This window comes from Leptopilina boulardi, unplaced genomic scaffold (assembly GCF_019393585.1).
Source record: "Leptopilina boulardi isolate dan_hultmark-lab unplaced genomic scaffold, ZJU_Lbou_2.1 LbouV2_278, whole genome shotgun sequence".
Classification (NCBI taxonomy): domain Eukaryota; kingdom Metazoa; phylum Arthropoda; class Insecta; order Hymenoptera; family Figitidae; genus Leptopilina; species Leptopilina boulardi.
In genome coordinates, this window is record NW_026137838.1 from 1,379,019 (window position 1) to 1,400,188 (window position 21,170).

Genomic DNA, 21,170 nt, shown 5'->3' on the forward strand with positions numbered 1-21,170 from the left:
CAAACATTTCGTAATTTATGTCAACAAGAGATTCATATTTCACTAAGCCAGAAGGCAAATATAATTTTGGAAATTTGTCATTTCACTGCCAACGATACTGTTTTAGAGTTGAAAGACAACAATGAAACATAATTTTATTCTTTTAAGAGAAATTATTTGTAAAAAAAAAATACAAGGAAATTGAAAATTTGTCTGACTAAACTGACTTTTACTACTGATAAAAATATTCCACTGATTAGAAATGTCTGACCGAAACTGACTTTTACTACTGATTAAAAATTCTACTAATGAGGAATGTCTGACTAAAACTGACTTTTACTACTAATGAAATTCCGTGAATTAAAAACTTTCTGTCTGACTAAAAATGGGCTTTACTACTGATATTTCTAGGAATGTCTGACTAGAAGTGAATGTTACTACTGACAAAAATTATACTTAATAAAAACGTTGCGTCTGACTATGATTTACTTGTACTACTAATACTAAAATTAGGTAAATTTAAAGAATTTTGTCTGACTGAGCATAATTTTTACTACTTTTACTATAGTTCAAATTATTCCGTCTGACTATGACTGACCTTTACTACTGATATTAAACTTACACTAATTAAAAATATTCTGTCTGACTTAATCTGCCTTTTACTACTGATATTAAAATTACAAGGAATTAAAAACGTTGCGTCTGACCGAAACTGACTTTTACTACTGATAAAAATATTCCACTGATTAGAAATGTCTTACTAAAACTGACTTTTACTACTGATTAAAAATTCTACTAATGAGGAATGTCTGACTGAAAGTGACTTTTGCTACTAATGAAATTTCGTGAATTAAAAACTGTCTGTCTGACTGAATAAGAGCTTTACTACTGATATTTCTAGGAATGTCTGACTAGAAGTGAATGTTACTACTGACAAAAATTATACTAAATAAAAACGTTGCGTCTAACTATGATTTACTTGTACTACTAATACTAAAATTAGGTAAATTTAAAGAATTTTGTTTGACTGAGCATAATTTTTACTACTTTTACTATAGTTCAAATTATTCGGTCTGACTATGACTGACATTTACTACTGATATTAAACTTACACTAATTAAAAATATTCTGTCTGACTTAATCTGCCTTTTACTACTGATATTAAAATTACGAGGAATTAAAAACGTTGCGTCTGACCGAAACTGACTTTTACTACTGATCACAATATTCCACTAATTGGAAATGTCTGACTAAAACTGACATTTGATACTGATAAAAAAATTCCACTATTTGGGAATGTCTGACTGAAACTGACTTTTGCTACTGATTAAAAATTCTACTAATTATGAATGTCTGACTGAAACAGACTTTTACTACTAATGAAATTCCGTGAATTAAAACCCTTCTGCCTGACTGAAAATGAGCTTCACTACTGATATTTCTAGGACTGTCTGACTAGAAGTTAATGTTACTACTAACAAAAAATATAATAAATAAAAACGTTTGCGTCTGACTATGATTTACTTGTACTACTAATACTAAAATTAGGTAAATTTAAAGAATTTTGTCTGACTGAGCATAATTTTTACTACTTTTACTACAGTTCAAATTATTCCGTCTGACTATGACTGACCTTTACTACTGATATTAAACTTACACTAATTAAAAATATTCTGGCTGACTTAATCTGCCTTTTACTACTGATATTAAAATTACAAGGAATTAAAAACGTTGCGTCTGACCGAAACTGACTTTTGCTACTGACTAATTTATTACTGACTTTTACTAATTCCACGAATTAGGTTTGTATGACTATGACTGACTTTGACTACTTAAATACGAAAATAAAAACAATTCATAAAATTTTTAGTATTTTTTTCTAAACAAAAAAAGAAAAAGTTCAAATAAAAATATTTAAAAGTACAATAACATGAAATATTATACACCGGATACAATTTCATTTTAGTCTCTCTCTCTCTCTCTCTTTCTCTCTCGCTTTCTCTCTTTCCCTCTTTTCGTCGATTTTATATCGAAGTAAAATATCAGTTTCATGATGTTCCGAGGTTTTTTGCACGCCCTGAAATGAGAATAAATTGGAATAAATTTGGTTTCTTCTTTTTTTTTCTTGTTGAATTTTCTTTAATATATATATACATATATATTCTCCTTTATCAAATGCTGTTCATCTCGTCGATGTAATTTTCACTTTGGACTAGAAACTGGTGCGTTAATTAAAATGCCCATTCCACTTTGAATCGCGCCTCCGCGAATTTCTAACCGCAAATCGCTCGAAAGCAATTCGGACAATTGACGACCTGATAGCCCGAGAGCATCGTCCCTTGCTATATCTCCCATGCGATTACGGATGAGCATGGCGCGAACGAGATAATTTCTCTCGGTTCTACGAGTCCATTCATTTCATTTTTTTTACGCGTATTTTCAATGTTACCTTTTTTTACCACTTAATTTTCTTTTTTTTCCTCTTTCTATTATAAGAAATGTATCCTCTTGAAATGCAACTTGTTTCTCATTTATAGATGAGGTATTAAATTATTATTATAATAATTACTAATTATTAATTAGTAATCATTAGTTATTAATTATTTATTACTAATTATATTAATAAGTAAGTATTAATTTATTATTTTTTAAGGTATCTTAATCTAAGACGAAAATTTTTTTTTAGAGGAAATTAGTTGGGAAAATTGACTTTTTGTTTAATCTGGTTTATACGATTAATCTTAATTTGTTTGCAATTAACTTTATTATTTATAATAAAAAAATTTTATAAATTTTATAATTTTTGGTCAGAAATGAATTATATTTTTATTAATCTGTTCAGAATTAAGTTTTTGAATTAGAGGAAACAAGAATTTTTCAAATTTAGTTCATAATTTTATTGTAGTCTAAAAGTTAATTTGTTTTAAAATATTAAATTAAATTAAAATATTAAACATGTAAAAGCAAAAATAAACAGGAAAGGGGACATAACAACAATAAAATTGACTAGAAATCTAGTCATAATAAACCATCTATTGTATTAGTTGTCCTTTTATACCTGAATATTGGAATTATAGGTACATATAACAATATTACTTAAAGTATTTCTTTATCTTTTGTTCTGACGTCATACTTTATGGAAAATTACAAATATATAGGGTGTACCTATAGAATATTCTTATTTTATTTTTTAAAACTTTAATTTTAATTTTTAAACATTTCCTATATTAACTGAAATAATAAAAATACATCGAATAAACTAAAAATAAATTAAACTTTTCTTCATATAAAATAATAGTTACAGCTAATTAGTTAAGAAAACTGTAAATATAATAAATATTCAATTTTAATTTTATCTCATTAAGAATATTTTAAAAAAAATGTTTAAACAATATTAACTTTTTACTAAAGTTTTATATTAAATTCAGAATTATTATTTAATCTGAAAATTATCTCCGATAAATTATTATAAACATATAAAGAAAATTGATAATTATTATTTATTTTTTTTGTTAATAATAAATATTGAAGTCGAAAATAACAATTTTATATAAATTGTTAAATTTATCGACATTGGAAACAATATTTTTCAAGGAAATCAAAAAGAAATTATTTATAAATTATTAATAAAAACAATAACTTTTTCATAGAAAAATTCAAATTTAAATGAAAAATTGACTTTTTGTTTAATCTGGTTTATACGATTAATGTTAATTTGTTTTATCATTTATATAAACAAATTTTATAAATTTTTGGTCAGAAATGAATTATATTTTTAATCTGTTCAGAATTAAGTTTTGAATTAGAGGAAACAAGAATTTTTAAAGGTTCATAATTTTATTGTAGTCTAAAAGTTAATTTGTTTTAAAATATTAAATTAAATTAAAATATTAAACATTTAAAAGCAAAAATAAAAAGGGAAGGGTACATAACAACAATAAAATTGACTAGAAATCTAGTCATAATAAACCATTTATGATACTCTATTGTATTAGTTGTCCTTTTATACCTGCATATTGGAATTATAGGTACATATAACAATATTACTTAAAGTATTTCTTTATCTTTTGTTCTGACGTCATACTTTATGGAAAATTACAAATATATATAGGGTGTACCTAATCAAAAAAGGAATATTCTTATTTTATTTTTTAAAACTTTAATTTTTATTTTTAAACATTTCCCTGAAATAATATAAATATATCGAATAAACTAAAAATGAATTGAACTTTTCTTCATATAAAATAATAGTTACAGCTAATTAGTTAAGAAAACTGTAAATATAATAAATATTCAATTTTAATTTTATCTCATTAAGAATATTTTTAAAAAAATGTTTAAACAATATTAACTTTTTACTAAAGTTTTATATTAAATTCAGAATTATTATTTAATCTGAAAATTATCTCCGATAAATTATTATAAACATATAAAGAAAATTGATAATTATTATTTATTTTATTTATTAATAATAAAAATATTGAAGTCGAAAATAACAATTTTATATAAATTGTTACAATTTATCGACATTGGAAACAATTTTTCAAGGAAATCGAAAAGAAATTAATTATAAATTATTAATAAAAACAATAATTTTTGTCATAGGAAAATTCAAATTTAAATGAGTTGCGCGCCAATTTCAATGAAATAATATTTTCAGCCAATCAACGCACGGCGTTCATAGCGAAAATAAATATTAAATTTAAATATTAAATTATAAAATAATTTAATAATATATTAATAATATAAAATATAATATAATATGTAAAGAAAAATATAATAATATAATAATATAACATAATATAATATAATATAATATAATATAATATAATATAATATAATAAATAATAATTATCAGCCAATCAACGACGGCGTGTTCCACCACCACCAGCGTCGCACGCCGATTTTAGTGGAATAATAATTTAATATTATATTAATTATATAATAATATAAAATATAATATATAATATAATATGTAAAGAAGAATATTATATAATAATATAATAATATAATATATACTATAATACGTAATGCAATATATAATAATTTAATAATTTAATAAATAAAAATTATCAGCCAATCAACGCACGGCGTGTTCCACCACCTCTAGCGTCGCACGCAATTTCTACATTTCTCGGGTCTTCAACCATTTAGTCCGCCATTATCCACGTGCCTGCATCGTCCTGACTGTATCAAAGTCAGAAAGCACGATTTTCAGGAAGAAAAGGTCCAGGAAAATTGGTGAGTCCTCTATAATTACTTAACCCAAATACCACCTTCTTTTTCCAGAAAGTTAACATGTTAAGTTCCGTACTTATCTCTGAACTTGCAGTTAATTTCCTTGTATGTCTATATTCACCCCATTTTTCTTTTCTTTGTTAATTTTCTAGTAATTATCAATAATTTACTAGAAAAATGCAAGGGATTTTTATAATGAAATATTAAAGTGCAATTTTTAAAGATTATAGTTTTAAATTTTTCATGAAACTAAAAGTGACAAATAGTTATCAGCTCCAAGTTAATTTTGAAAAAATTTATGTTAGAAATAACAGAAATAAAGTTAATAAAATTAACTCTATTAATTTATTAATAGTTAATTTTATTAAATTTATTAATGTTATTGACAACATTTATTTTTTCAAAATTAACTTGGTGCTGATAACTAGGTGCCACTTTTGGTTTAATAAAATTGGGAAACTGAAATTGCACCTACCAATCAGCTCCAAGTTAATTATGAAAAAAAAAAATGTTATGAATAACATAAATAAAGTTAATAAAACTCACTCTATTAATAAAATAATAACATTAATAGAGTTTATTTTATTAACTTTATTTATATTATACTTCTAATATAATTTTTTTCAAAATGAACTTGGAGCTAATAGCTAGGTGCCAATTTCAGTTTCCCAATTTTATTGAACTAAAAGTGGCACGTAGTTATCAGCCCCAAGTTAATTTTGAAAAAATATATGATATGAATAACATAAATAAAATTAATTCTATTAATAAAATAATATTAATAGAGTTAACTTTATTTATATTATTTCTAACATAAATTTTTTCAAAATTAACTTGGAGCTGATAACTAGGTGCCAGTTTTAGTTTTGAAAAGTATCTAATCAAAGTAATTACATGTGAATTTCCCCAAAAATTAAATAATTAATTTTTGGTAAATGGGACATTCTACTTGAAGTAGATAACCTTGATCCTCGTTTGTTTTTTAATATTATTCTTTTAAATAAAATTAATTTATTAAAAATTTATTAAAGAAAGGAAAATAGATGAATAATTTGTATTAAATTTAATACAAAATATTCATCTATTTTCCTTTTGTTCGATAGAATTTTAATAAAATAAGAATATCTAAATGTAATAATATTAAAAAGAAAAAAAGGGGGTTGTTTTGCTTCATCTAGAAAGCCCCAAATGTCATTAGATAAGTTTAATATATGTTGATATAATAATATTTATCTATATGCGCAATATTTTTTTACTTTATTTATTTAATTAATACTTTTGTATGAATATTATCAATTACAAAATTGTTTAATAGCAATTTAAATTTTACTAGTGAGTCTTTGAAAATCCAACTTCTTTCACAATTCAGATTATTTAAAAATTTATTTGAAAAAATTGCAATTTTTACAAAAAATAAAATTTTTTAAATACACAAAAATAATTTTTTTTAATTTTTAAAAATGTCAAATATAATTTTATTGAAATAATAAAGTAAAACTGAAAATGGTAATAATGTCCAATAATTATACTCTCTAAATCTGAATTAGTAAAAATGTTTACTAATTTAAATTAGTGACTCACTTTTTGCTTTAGAATTAGTTAAATTTTACTAATTGTTAGTAAAAGTTGCTAATAATTAGTAAAATTTTACTAATTCAGAAGCAAAAAGTGAGTCACTAATTTAAATTAGTGAACATTTTTACTAATTCAGATTTAGAGAGTAAAGTTTAAAAAATAATTTTGCTGGTTTTTTGACTACAGGTGTAATAGGGTTGTCTCAATAACATACTCATATTTTATAAATATTTTTATTTATTTTCTATCAATTATTAATACAATATTAACTTAAAAAAATTACCAGTGGTAGACCTTCTCAAAATGATTTTTCTCCTCTTCAGATTGTGAAATAGTAATCTAAAAATAAAGAGAACAACAATATGAAATAAGTAAATGAAAAACTAATCTTATAAAAATAAATAAAAAAGAAATATTAATAATATTCATACAAAAATACTAAATAAATAAACAATGTAAAAAATATGAAATATAAATAAATATTAAAAATAAAATATATAATTAAACTTATTTAATTGAGGAAATTCAAATGTAAACAAACATACTTTGAATAGATATTTTTAAAGAAAAATTTAAAACTAGAAAAAGTCTTTAAATATTAACACTTTTATAATTCAGAAACAATCCTTTGTATTTTTTAAGTAAATATACATTGATAATTACAAGAAATAAAACAAAGAAAAAAAAGGAGTTGTAAATATAGATATACGGGGAAATGAACGCCAAGTTGCAGATTTAAAACAGGGACGACGCATGTTAGCAAATTGGAAGAAGAAGAATACGTGGTATTTGGGCAGTAATTTGGAGGACTGCACCAATGAAGGACCAGCAGGCAGGTGGATAAAGGAGGAGGAGGAGGAGAGAGAGAGAGACAGACAGACAGACATACAAAGAAAAAAAGATATAAATTTTGTTTATAATTTTCTTTATTTGTTCATTATTTCGTTCGTCGTGGGTTCCCCTTCTGGTAGGGTCCTTTCATCTGGTGGTCTCTCTCTCTCTCTCTCCTCACAGCCCAGATATGAACCACAGCCCCCCCTTTTTCAGGTTCGTCAACCATGTTCGGTTCCGGTCTTAACTCTGCGAACTTCCAGTTGATTTTCCATGGATGTCTATAATCTCTTCTTTTTTATTTCTTTTCTTTGTTTACTTTCTTGTAATTATCAATGTTTATTTACTTGAAAAATAAAGAGGATTTTTCGCAAAATATTAAAGTCTTAATTTTTAAAGACTGTTTATAGTTTTAAATTTTTCTTTAAAAGTATCTATTTAAAGTATATTTGTTTACATTTGAATTTCCTCAGTTAAATAAGTTTAATTATATATTTATTTCTAATATTTATTTATATTTTATTTTTTTTACATTTATTTAGTATTTTTGTATGTACTTTTCTAATTATTACTATTTTTCTATTTTCTTTTACTATTTATTTATTATTTCTTTAAATTCATTTAATTTTATATATTAAACATATTTAAAGAAATAAGAAATATATAGTAAAAAAATCTAATAATAATTATACAAAAATACAGTCTGGTTACACCGAGAGCTGTAAATTTAAGACACAGGCGTAGGAAGCGAGGATAGTATATTAGCGTCTGTGCAGAATGTTTGTATCAAACGCGAATATATTCTCTTCGATTATTACGTCTATGTTTTAAATTTAATGCTCTTGGTGTGACTAAGACTTTAATTAAATAAATAATGTAAAAAAATATTGCATATAGATAAATATTATTATATCAACATATATTAAACTTATCTAATGACATTTGGGGCTTTCTAGATGAAGCAAAACAACCCCCTCTTTTTTCTTTTTAATATTATTACATTTAGCATATTCTTATTTTATTAAAATTCTATCGAACAAAAGGAAAGTAGATTAATACTTTGTATTAAATTTAATGCAAAGTATTCATCGATTTTCCTTTCTTTAATAAATTTTTAATAAATTAATTTTATTTAAAAGAATAATATTAAAAAACAAACGAGGATCAAGATTATCTACTTCAAGTAGAATGTCCCATTTACCAAAAATTAATTATTTAATTTTTGGGGAAATTCACATGTAATTACTTTGATTAGATACTTTTCAAAACTAAAACTGGCACCTAGTTATCAGCTTCAAGTTAATTTTGAAAAAATTTATGTTAGAAATAACATAAATAAAGTTAACTCTATTAATATAATTATTTTATTAATAGAGTTAATTTTATTTATGTTATTCATATCATATATTTTTTCAAAATTAACTTGGGGCTGATAACTACGTGCCACTTTTAGTTCTATAAAATTGGGAAACTGAAATTGGCACCTAGCTATTAGCTCCAAGTTAATTTTGAAAAAAATTATATTAGAAATATAATATAAATAAAGTTAATAAAATAAACTCTATTAATGTTATTATTTTATTAATAGAGTGAATTTTATTAACTTTATTTATGTTATTCATAACATTTTTTTTTTCATAATTAACTTGGAGCTGATTGGTAGGTGCAATTTCAGTTTCCCAATTTTATTAATCTAAAAGTGGCACCTAGTTATCAGCACCAAGTTAATTTTGAAAAAATATGTGTTATCAATAACATAAATAAATTTAACTCTATTAATAAATTAATATTAATAGAGTTAACTTTATTTCTGTTATTTCTAACATAAATTTTTTCAAAATTAACTTGGAGCTGATAACTAGGTGTCACTTTTAGTTTCATGAAAAATTTAAAACTATAATCTTTAAAAAATACACTTTAATATTGTACAGAAAAATCCCTTGCATTTTTCCAGTAAATTATTGATAATTACTAGAAAATTAACAAAGGAAAGAAAAAAAAGGAGAGAATATAGACATTCAAGGAAATTAACTGGAAGTTAACAGAGTTAAGTATGGAACTTAACATGGTTAACAACCTGGAAAAGGAGGATGTGACTTGGACATTTACAAAAGGGAAAAAAATTAATTTTCTATTGATTGGTGATTCTTATAGAAAAAACTTTTTTCTATCAGAATCACCATTCAATAAAAAGTTAATTTTTTTCCTTTTTAAATGTAGAAGTCACAGTGTGGTATCTGGGTGTAAGTAATTGAGAAAGACTCACCAAAATTCCGGACCTCTTCATCTTGAAAAACGTGCCTACTGACTTGCACAAAATCAGAACGATGCAGGCACGTGGCTAATGGCGGACTAAATGGTTGAAGCCTCGAAATGTGCTTTCGGTGGACCCCGTAGAGAATGCCGTGCGTTGATTGGCTGAAAATTATTATTTATTATATTAAATATTATATAAAATTATATTAAATTATATTATATATTATATTATATACTATACTATATTCTATATTATATTATATAATTAATACAATATTAAATTATTATTCTGAAATTTGCGCGCGACGCTGGATGGGGGTGGAAGACATTTTTCGCTATTAACGCCAGGCGTTGATTGGCTGAAAATTATTATTTATTATATTAAATATTATATTATATACTAAAATATATTTTATATTATATTATATAATTAATACAATATTAAATTATTATTCTACTGAAATTGGCGCGCGACTCTGGAGGGGGTGGAACAAATTTTTTGATATGAACGCCAGGCGTTGATTGGCTGAAAATTATTATTTATTATATTAAATATTATATTATATATTATATTATAGATTATATTATAGATTATATTATAGATTATATTATAGATTTTATTTTATACTATTTTATATTTCATATTATATTATATAATTAATATAATAATTATTATTCTACTGAAATTGGCGCGCGGAGCTGTATGGGGGTGGAACACATTTTTCGCTATTAACGCCAGGCGTTGATTGGCTAAAAGTTATTATTTACTATATTCTTATATTATATACCATATTATGTGCTATTTTATAAATTATATTATTATATAGAATTATCATATAGAAAGCTATAAAAAATTTCATTTCCAAATTTGAAAAAAATAAGTCTGGCATCGAGACTATACCTAATGTAATCGAATGATACAAAAATTTTGAAAACATGACTTTATAATTTTCAAAAAATTGTTGTCGATATGAACGCAAATAGCTAAAATATACATTAAATATTATATTAAAGTTAACTTATTTTATTTATAAACTTTGATAAGTACTATGTGATCTAAGGGGTCACAACAAACAGTGTGGTTTATTACCTGTTTTATTGCACTATTGTTTACTTCTTACCTGCGCTTGTCGACTTATTGCAAAATCCTGTTATTATTAAAAGTATCAAGAAATTAATTCCTATTATAATTATGTTAAGTTCTACTCCAGAGTTTTTCAAATAAAGAATAAATATTCTATACTTTATTAAATTAATAATTCTATTAAATATAGGGTAAAAGGTACAGTGACCGACACCCAGACAGTAAACGACACCTGCTATTAAAAACGATAATAACTACAAAAATAATAATATTGAATTAAATATCACTAGTAAATTAATTAATATACAATATTTAAAAACTTATACAGTTTATCCAAAATTTTATATATTTATATTTTCCTCAATATTTAATACTTTCTAGAAAACTAACCTCAAAAAATTTGCTTTATTGATTACAAATTTTTATAAATATGAAAAAATTGTTAAATAATTATATTTTAAAAGCAACTTTTTTTGTACATTAAGTCTGAATAATAAAATTTATGATAATACTAATAAATATCATGTTACTTAAATAGAAGTTTAAATATTTTTTATTTTATTAAAGGGTGTCGTTCACTGTTTTCATACCATACATTTTTAAATTAATATTATAAACTCTTATCAAGGTGTTTTTTAATTTTAAACTTGTGTACTATAAATTTTAACCCAAATCTTTTATTTAAAATTTATTTTATAACTAAATCTTTAATAAATTACGATAAAATGTCATTTAAAGTTGAAAGTATGCCCAGGGTGTCGGTCACTGTACCCCTTACCCTATTTTATTTCTTCGTCTAATAAAGGGTAACGGGTACAGTGACCGTGTACCTTGAGCATATATTCAATTTTGAATGCCATTTTATCGGAATTTATTAAAAATTTCGTTATGAAAGAAACAAATAAAATATTTGGATTTAAATTTTTATTATATATATATATATATATATTGTAAACTGCAATGAGCAGCATGTGTTTGAATCAAGAATAGTAATTCAGATATTGTATCGCTCTCTATTCTGGTCAAAATTCTCAGGATTCCTTCTACCGATCCCTTTGTTAAATTCTCAGAGGTACCTAGGTATAATGTACAATGGCTATTGTTTCCGGCAGGATTGGAACTGTTAAACATCTATTGAAGCGCAAAGAGAGACAGTATTGTACATGACAATGGACAATTTTTTCATCATAATTCTCATAGCTGAAAACTATATTATATAACTGATTTTCATATTTAACATTTCCATATCTCTAAATTTCGAATTAGTTTGTTGAAATTAGTAGAAATTTTCATTTATTTTTAGTGAAATATTATTAATTTATTTAGTAATATTTTTTTACTAAAATTTTAGGGAAATATGACTAGAAATTAGTAGAAAGTTTTTACTAATTTAAATAAAGTACTAAATTTGATTCTAATTACTAAGTACTAAGTACTAACTACTAATTTTACTACTGTAACAAAAAACGATACACGTCCGATTAAAACTGTTTTTAAAACTGAAAAGCAAAATTTTCAACGCAGTGTAGAGCATAATAAATAAAATTTTGATTTAAAGGGCTATGACAGTCAAGTGGGTGAAAGAGGTTCACAATTATCAGGTGGACAAAAACAGAGGATAGCAATAGCACGAGCTTTAGTTCGTAAACCGGGAATATTATTATTGGATGAAGCGACATCGGCTTTAGATTTACATAGCGAAGCAACTGTTCAACGTGCATTGGATGCTGCAGCAAAAGGACGTACAACTGTTGTTGTCACTCATAGACTTTCCACAATTACAAATGCTGATAGAATTGTTTTCATTAAAGAGGGACAAGTCGTTGAAATGGGAACACATGAAGAACTAATGCTTCTTGGCCAACATTACTATGGTCTTGTTTCAGCTGATGCCACAGCAATTGCCAAAGGTGAACAGAAAAAAAAAATTAATATTTACCCATTTTTTCTTCATGTAAAAAAAAAATTTAAGACTATTGTAAATATTATTTTAATAATAATAATAAATAAATCATTATCACTGATGAAAATTTGTCTATTGTTTTACAGCAAAAGCAACAGCATCGGCTGCTAAAACTGTCACTGCCACTAAACCTGTCAAGCCAAAACCTCCATTAAAGAAACAATTTTCAACATTGTCTATGCACTCTCATCGTTTGTCCCTGGCTGGAGGTTCAGATACATCAGAAATTCAATTGGAGGAGCATGAGAAGCCTTATGATGCACCATTAATGAGAATATTTAATCTGAATCGACCTGAATGGCTATACAATGTCATTGGTGAGATTTCTCGAAAATGATAATCACTGAATTACCCAGATAGCACGGAAACTTGCAGCAAGCTTGCGGCAAGCTTGCCGCGCAAGCTTGTCTGAGCTAGCGAAATGTCCCACCCAGGGCAAGCTTGCCGTGAAAGCTTGCTGTAAGCTTTCCAGGAAAGGTTGCTGCAATCTTGCCATGAAAGATTGCTGCAAGCATAATAAAAATGATTGCGGCAAGCTTGCCGTGAAAGATTGCTGTAAGCTTGCTACGTAAGGTTGCAGTAGAATTTCAACAAGCTTCTGGAAAGGTTGATGCAAGGTTGCTGTATGCTTGCTGCAATTTTTAAAAAATACATTTTAAATTAAAAAAAAATTTATTTGTTTTCTAAATTTAAAAATCCTTGTGACGTTTATTATTATTATGTCCTGTTTATTTTCATTTGGAAACTTAACGAGAAAATTTTCGAAACAAATTTGAGGGGACTGGGAATTGAACCCGGGTTCGACAGACACTAACCAAAGACCCTAACCGAGAACCTACTTGACCAACTATCAGAGAATAAAAAAATCTTGCTCTTAACCCTCGACTGTTTTTATGAGTTGAAAGACAATTGAAAAACGAGGGTTAAGAGCAAGATTTTTTTATTCTCTGATAGTTGATCGAATAGGTTCTCGGTTAGGGTCTTTGGTTAGTGTCTGTCGAACCCGGGTTCAATTCCCAGTCTCCTCAAATTTATTTCGAAAATTTTCTCGTTAAGTTTCCAAATGAAAATAAACAGGACATAATAATAATAAACGTCACAAGGATTTTCAAATTTAGAAAACAAATAAAATTTTTTTTAATTTAAAATGTATTTTTTTAAAATTGCAGCAAGCATGCAGCAACCTTGCATCAACCTTTCCAGAAGCCTGTTGAAATTCTACTGCAACCTTACGTAGCAAGCTTACAGCAATCTTTCACGGCAAGTTTGCCGCATTCATTCTTATTATGCTTGCAGCAATCTTGTAGCAATCTTTCATGGCAAGATTGCAGCAACCTTTCCTGGAAAGCTTACAGCAAGCTTTCACGGCAAGCTTGCCCTGGGTGGGACATTTTGCTAGCTCAGACAAGCTTGCAGCAAGCTTGCGCGGCAAGCTTGATAAGCTTCCACGGTAAGCTTGCCGCAAGTTTCCGTGCTTTCTGGGTACACTGAAAAAAATTCCTAGGCGATTTAGCTATATGCTCCTATTCACAAGAGGAACCCACTAAAAATCAGAGTCACATTAACTAGGATGTGACAAACAAATTCCTTGTCATAATAACTAGGAATCCTAAGTAATGTAATTCTGATTTTTAGTGGGTTCCTCTTGTTAAGTATCCTTTCCTGCCGTTGCTAAGGATTTTTTTCCCCATTGACAGTTAAAATCCACCTCCCTTTTTTTTCGCGTATACAAAAAATTTAACTATTTTTCTAGAAAAATTCTCAAAAGAATAGAATTTTGAAAAATATTTCTTTTATCCATTTGCTTTAGGTTGCCTTGCAGCAGCCACAGTTGGTGCATCATTTCCCGCGTTTGCCGTACTATTCGGTGAGGTATACGGTGTATTTACCGAGAGAGATGAAACAATGGTACATCAAAGAACAGTAAATTATGCAATTCTTTTTATTCTCGTGGGAATATTCACTGGTCTCGGTACATTTCTACAAATGTACACCTTTGGTTTGGCGGGCGTACGAATGACAACGCGAATTCGTTCAATGACATTTGCAGCAATGTTAAAACAAGAAATGGGTTGGTACGATGAGGATACAAATAGCGTTGGTGCACTTTGTGCAAGATTATCATCGGATGCTGCAGCAGTTCAAGGTGCAACGGGAAGTCGTATTGGTGCAATACTTCAAGCTCTCTCAACATTGGTATTGGGTATTGGAATATCAATGTATTACACGTGGAAAATGACATTGGTGTCAGTTGTGTCAATACCATTGGTATTGGGTGCTGTATTTTTTGAGGCGAGAATAATGAGCGGACAGGGATTACAGGAGAAGAGAAAAATGGAATGTGCAACACGAATTGCAATTGAAGCGATATCGAATATAAGAACTGTTGCTAGTTTAGGTAAAGAGGAGGCATTTTTAACGAGATATTGCGTTGAATTGGATCATGTGGCAAGAGCAACGAGAATTAAAAATCGACTTCGTGGTTTGGTGTTTTCTTGTGGTCAAACAACACCCTATTTTGGTTATGCATTGAGTTTGTATTACGGTGGTTATTTGGCAGCGCGAGAAGGTTTAGCCTATGAGAATGTTATCAAAGTATCCGAGGCTTTAATTTTTGGCTCGTGGATGCTTGGACAGGCACTTGCATTTGCTCCGAATTTTAATACAGCGAAAATATCAGCTGGTAGAATATTTCGATTGCTTGATCGTGTACCGGAAATTATGACACCGCCGGAGTATGATGAAAAGGACAAAGATTGGGTTAGTTTAACTGTTGTTTTTTTTGTAGAAACTTTGTTTGTTAATTTTTGTTTTTTGTTCTAACAGAAAGCGGATGGACTGATTCAGTTTTCGAAAGTTGAATTCTACTATCCAACACGGCCGGAGATGCAAATTCTCAGGGGTCTCAATTTAATTGTGAAGCCAGGGCAAATGGTAGCGCTGGTCGGTCAGAGCGGTTGCGGTAAGTCCACTTGCATTCAACTTTTGCAAAGGCTCTACGATCCGCTTACGGGAACAATTACAATGGATCGTCGTGACATATCGTCTGTTTCACTTCCTATTTTACGTCGACAACTTGGTGTTGTTGGTCAGGAGCCAGTGCTTTTTGATCGTACAATTTCTGAAAATATTGCATACGGTGCCAATGATCGATATGTGCCAATGGATGAAATTATTGAAGCTGCAAAAAAATCCAATATTCACAGCTTCGTTAGCTCTCTACCTTTGGTGAGTTTCACATAAATTTAAATATATTTAATCCTGACAGTAATTTACAGAAGGTTATTTAAAATATTTTCTACAAGAAGGCAAAAAAAAATCTTTTGTGATGTAATTTAGATAAAGTGAATTTTGGAAAATTGGTTTTCGGAGATTGGAGAGTTTTGATTATCGAAAAATCGAGTTAGAGGATTTTTTTCCCTTTTTTTGTTGCAGGGTTATGATACGAGATTAGGTACGAAGGGAACGCAACTATCCGGCGGGCAAAAGCAGCGAATCGCTATTGCACGTGCTTTAGTCAGAAATCCTCGAATTCTGCTGTTGGATGAAGCCACTTCTGCGCTGGATACACAAAGTGAAAAGGTGAGTCAACAAGTTTTAAATTGGGAAATGTTTGATCCTCTTTGGAAAGCACGTATCACTGAACTGTTTTTGAAGTAAAAATTTTCGATTATCGTAACATTGAAGCGGGTTAAATATAATTTTCCTCTCTCTCTCTCTCTTGTTTTAGTAATAGTTAATTATCCTCGTCTTAATTGGCACTAATTTGCGAAACAAATCACTAGCCATAATCATTTTGAGATACAATTTATAGTCTATGTACATTCGGGTAGCTTTCTCTCTCTCTCTCTCTATAGCTCTCTTTACACTCCACTGAGGCTTAAACGGAAAACCACTTAATGTCATTATTCTAATGAACACGAATTAGTGCTAATGTATTTACTGTGCTGTACGTGGACTAAATCGAGGATTCATTCCCATTCACGGTAACTGCGTTCTTTAATCAGTATTCAAGTGATTCATCGACCAACAATTATACGTTAACGTTCCGCGAATGCAACTTTGCTAATCTAATTTGTCCATTTTCCCCCTCGTGTATTTTCAAGAAATTGATATACATTTTCGATTTATTTGCGAATAAAGTGAAAACAAATATTGCTGGATCAATTATTTGCATATCAAATAATTCAACAAAAAAAAAAGAATATACATTTTTCTCTTAATTGGAATAACAAGTATTTTGCGTTTAATAAGAATTTTTTTTACGGTTAATTGAAAACTATTTATTTAAATTTTTTTATTTCCTATTGTTTTTTTTATTTAATTATTATATTTCTATTAATTTATTTATCTTATTAATTTTTTTTTGTTACTTTTTTATTTAATAATTTTTTTATTATTATTTTATAATCGTTTATCAAATAATTGTATATGTAATTTTGTTTGAAGTATGTCTCTCATCTCCTCAAAGGCAAAAAGAGAGAGAAGGAGGGGGGGAAGCCATACGGGAAAACAAAGCCGAGTGTATGTGGAGAGAAAGAGCTATTTACTTCACTTTTATGAAACATCCCCATTAAACATCTCATAACTCCAAAACAGAAATGAAATTGAGGGTAGTTTAATGTCCGCAAAAAATGCATAAAAGCTTTATTGTTGTAAGAAAAAGAATAACTTTATGGCCAAGGTTAAAATCTTTATGGGAACTTGTTAAAAAGTTAATTTCCTCTTTTTCCATCTCTCTCTCTCTCTTTAGGGGAATAAACATCAAAATTTTGATTCGAAATTGTTTGATTTTTTTAAATCCTATTATTCTTATTATTCTTTATGTTGGTTTGGAATTTTTTTTAATTCATAGGTCAGAATTTCTCAAACGGATCACCTAAAATTCAGAAATTTTTTTTTTAGTCTCATTTTTTTTCTCAACGGTTTCTTACACAAAATTGTGTGGGGAATTCAAAAAAAAAATATTTAATTTTCTGTAGGACATCAAGAACACTATTTTTTAATAACATTTTATAAATAAATAATATAAAAATCTATTAAATATGAAATTTTTTCAAAATAAAAATTATATTTTATTTTTATTTATTATTATTATTATATTATTTATATTATATTATTTATTATTTATATTTTTATTCAAAAAAAAATTTTAATTTTCTGTAGGACGTCAAGAACACTATTTTTTAATAACATTTTATAAATAAATAATATAAAAATTTATTAAATATGAAATTTTTTCAAAATAAAAATTATATTTAGAAACTACATTTTAAGACGAGAAAAACCTTTTTTTTTTAATTGGTAAACAGGAACTCGAGAAAAAAATTTTTTAAAATAAGACTGCAAAAAATTTCAATTGTTTATAACTTAAAAAAAAAAATTTTTTTTGACCTAAAAAATTCAGGGACTTATTTTTACCATGTAAGGAGTCAAAAGAAATAATTTTTTGATTAAAAAAAAAATTTCTGAATTTTAGGTGATCCGTTTGAGAAATTCTGAGTATTCTGACCCTCATATAAATTTTTTTCTATTTAATTAGAATCAATATAAAAATTCTTCTAATTGCTCTCATCTTTTTTTTTCAATCTTGTACAAAAATTTATTTTTTCTCATGTTATAGTGTATTTGTGTGTGTGAAAAAATATGTTTGCGAGATAAGAAGATGTGGAGTTAATAAAAATAGAGAATCAGAGTTTTCCGATAAAGTAGGCTTTATGAGATATCAATAAGTTGTCAGGAGGATCATAAGAAGTAAAGGAAAAGTAAACATAGGATTACAACGATCCGATGAAGGGTCTTAGGGGGGATTTACTAGGCGGATAGAGTTTCGGATGGTGTTTTCTTCGTTGCTGAGTTAATAAACCCTTAGAAAGGCAAGAATGAGTATTCTTTTTTTTTCTCTTCTTCTTCTTTTTCCTCTTCAAAATATGTACGCTTCAAATATATAGAAGAAAAGAAGAACATTTTAAAAATTTTATAGTTTATTATTATATACTTTATTTTTATGTTCTTGTTATTATAGTTTTTTTTTTTTTTTTTTGGTTATTCATTTTTTATTCTTATATTTTATATTTATTTATGGTGCTTTATTAATGCGGTACTTTTTAATTATAGTATATATTTTAAAATTTAGAAAATCATTTATTGGAATTTTTCGCTTAAATATAAATGTGAAATATTTTTCTTGATAAAGAGAGAGGATTTTTGTTGGAGTTTTTTTTTTTTTTTTATTTTTTTATTTAGAATTTTCTTTGGCGTCGCGCATACAATCGATGAGTGGATTGTCGCACTCGTTCGCCTCATCGAGTAATACTTGCACGTGCAATACTGTCGACAATCGGAAGTACGTATAGGCTTTATGATCGCGTGCGATTCTCTTCAAGTTGGGAAAATTTGCTACTGGACTATATAGTAAATATACGTATATATATATATATATATATATATATAGAATAGCACAGAATGAATTTCGATGAAATCGTGTGGAACGATTGTGGTTCCTTTCGACGAACGCACATTTCATCGTGATGGTTAAAAAGACAATTTCGTAGAATACTGTTAATCATGAAAAGATCCACGAATGCTGAGCTTGCCAGCTAAACGAATTACAGAGAGTTGACGAAGTGCTGGAAAACGATTATCCGGTAGGGCAAAAAAAGTCTTATAATTATAAAACGACCAGACAGTAGAGAGAAAATGAGAAAATTTCTAATAGAAAAGAAAGAGAGATCTTTATCTTTTTTTTCCTTTTTTATTTTCAATTTGATTTTTCAATTATTTTCAATTATTTTCAATTATTTTCCTTTTTTTAAGATAAAGATTTATTTTTTCAATTCACTGCGTTAATATTGTGCCTTTTTTTTTTTTGAAAAATCAGAATTCACTCTTTTTTTTTCCTCAAGGGATTTTCACCAAATCAACAAGGAATGAAAAAGCATAGTCTGTTTATTATTATCTTCTATTGTTTTACCGTAACAATACATTTCGAGAAAAGTAAATTCCGTGGTATTGAATTTAAATCCTGTTTACGTTAATAAATTTTAGTAGAAATCGAAAATATGTGATTATTTTTACAAATAAAAAGTAATGGCAAAATGGTTGGCGAAGGCAAAATAGCGAGAGCAGTATTTTTAGGAAAATTATTTAAATTATTTAATTGATAAACAAACAGAATAATTATAAAAGTTATTAGGAAAAAAAAGACAATAAAGAAAATGCATAATAAATCAATTTTAATACATAGATGGTTAAAAACTTAACAAGATGATAAAAAATATTGAAAAATTAAAATATAAAACAGTTTTTTTAAAATGACAATATAAAAAAATACCGACATAGGAATCTACCTTACCGACTGATGGTGAAATAGTTTTATAAAAAAAACAATATAAAAATTACCGACATAGGAATCTATCTTACCGACTGATGATAAAACAGTTTTATAAAAAAGACAATACACTAAAACCCCGTTTATCCGAGCTCGCTTTATCCGAGGTCTCGATTATCCGAGGTGGTGTCCCAGTAGGAAATTCTGTATTATCTGAGTCTTGTCTACTTCATCCGAGTTATTTTTAATTTTAGTTTTTTATAAATATGAGTTTATTTTTAATAAATTCAAATTGTTTAAATTATTATGAAATATATACAATATTATTTTCCCGTTTATAATAAAAGAATAATTGTTTAAAAAATAATAATTTTAAATTGTAATAACAATTCGGATTATCCGAGTTTTCACCTTATCCGAGGTAGGTCCGGTCCACATTAGCTCGGATAACCGGAATCCTACTGTTTAAAAATTACCGACATATGAATCTATCTTACCGACTGATAGTAAAACAGTTTTATAAAAAATTACCGACATAGAAATCTACCTTACCGACTAATGGCAAAAAAGTTTTTTGAAAAATTATCATAAAAATTACCGACATAGAAATTTGCCTTACCATCGGTTGGTAAAGTAGATTCCCATGTCGGTAATTTTTATATTTTCATTTTTCAAACGACTTGTTTTACCATCAGTCGGTAAGGTAGATTTCTATGTCGGTGATTTTTCATATTATCATTTTTTCCAAAAAAACTGTTTTCCCATCAGTCAGTAAGGTAGATTTCTATGTCGATATTTTTTAGATTGTCATTTTTTTAAGAAAAACTGTTTAACAATCAGTCGGTAATGTAGATTTCTGTGTCGGTATATTTTTATATTGTTAAATATTGTTCCAAAAAAAAAAATTGTTCAAA

General features: G+C 27.1%; 2 protein-coding genes across 9 annotated transcripts in view; one reads left to right on the forward strand and one right to left on the reverse strand.

Annotated features, from left to right (window-relative positions):
* The window catches only part of LOC127281867 (tryptophan 2,3-dioxygenase), a 317,236-nt gene that overhangs the window by 129,786 nt on the left and 166,280 nt on the right, over positions 1-21,170 (reverse strand). The gene's annotated exons all lie outside the window — the stretch shown is intronic.
* LOC127281865 (multidrug resistance protein homolog 49-like) overlaps positions 1-21,170 on the forward strand; it is an 87,446-nt gene that overhangs the window by 61,882 nt on the left and 4,394 nt on the right. For all 8 annotated transcript variants that reach the window (XM_051305827.1, XM_051305825.1, XM_051305830.1 and 5 more), the window contains 5 exons: positions 12,522-12,873; positions 13,013-13,243; positions 14,737-15,686; positions 15,753-16,154; positions 16,362-16,508. In XM_051305827.1, the coding sequence (XP_051161784.1) occupies positions 12,522-12,873; positions 13,013-13,243; positions 14,737-15,686; positions 15,753-16,154; positions 16,362-16,508 (2,082 nt within the window). The remainder of the gene's footprint in view (positions 1-12,521; positions 12,874-13,012; positions 13,244-14,736; positions 15,687-15,752; positions 16,155-16,361; positions 16,509-21,170) is intronic.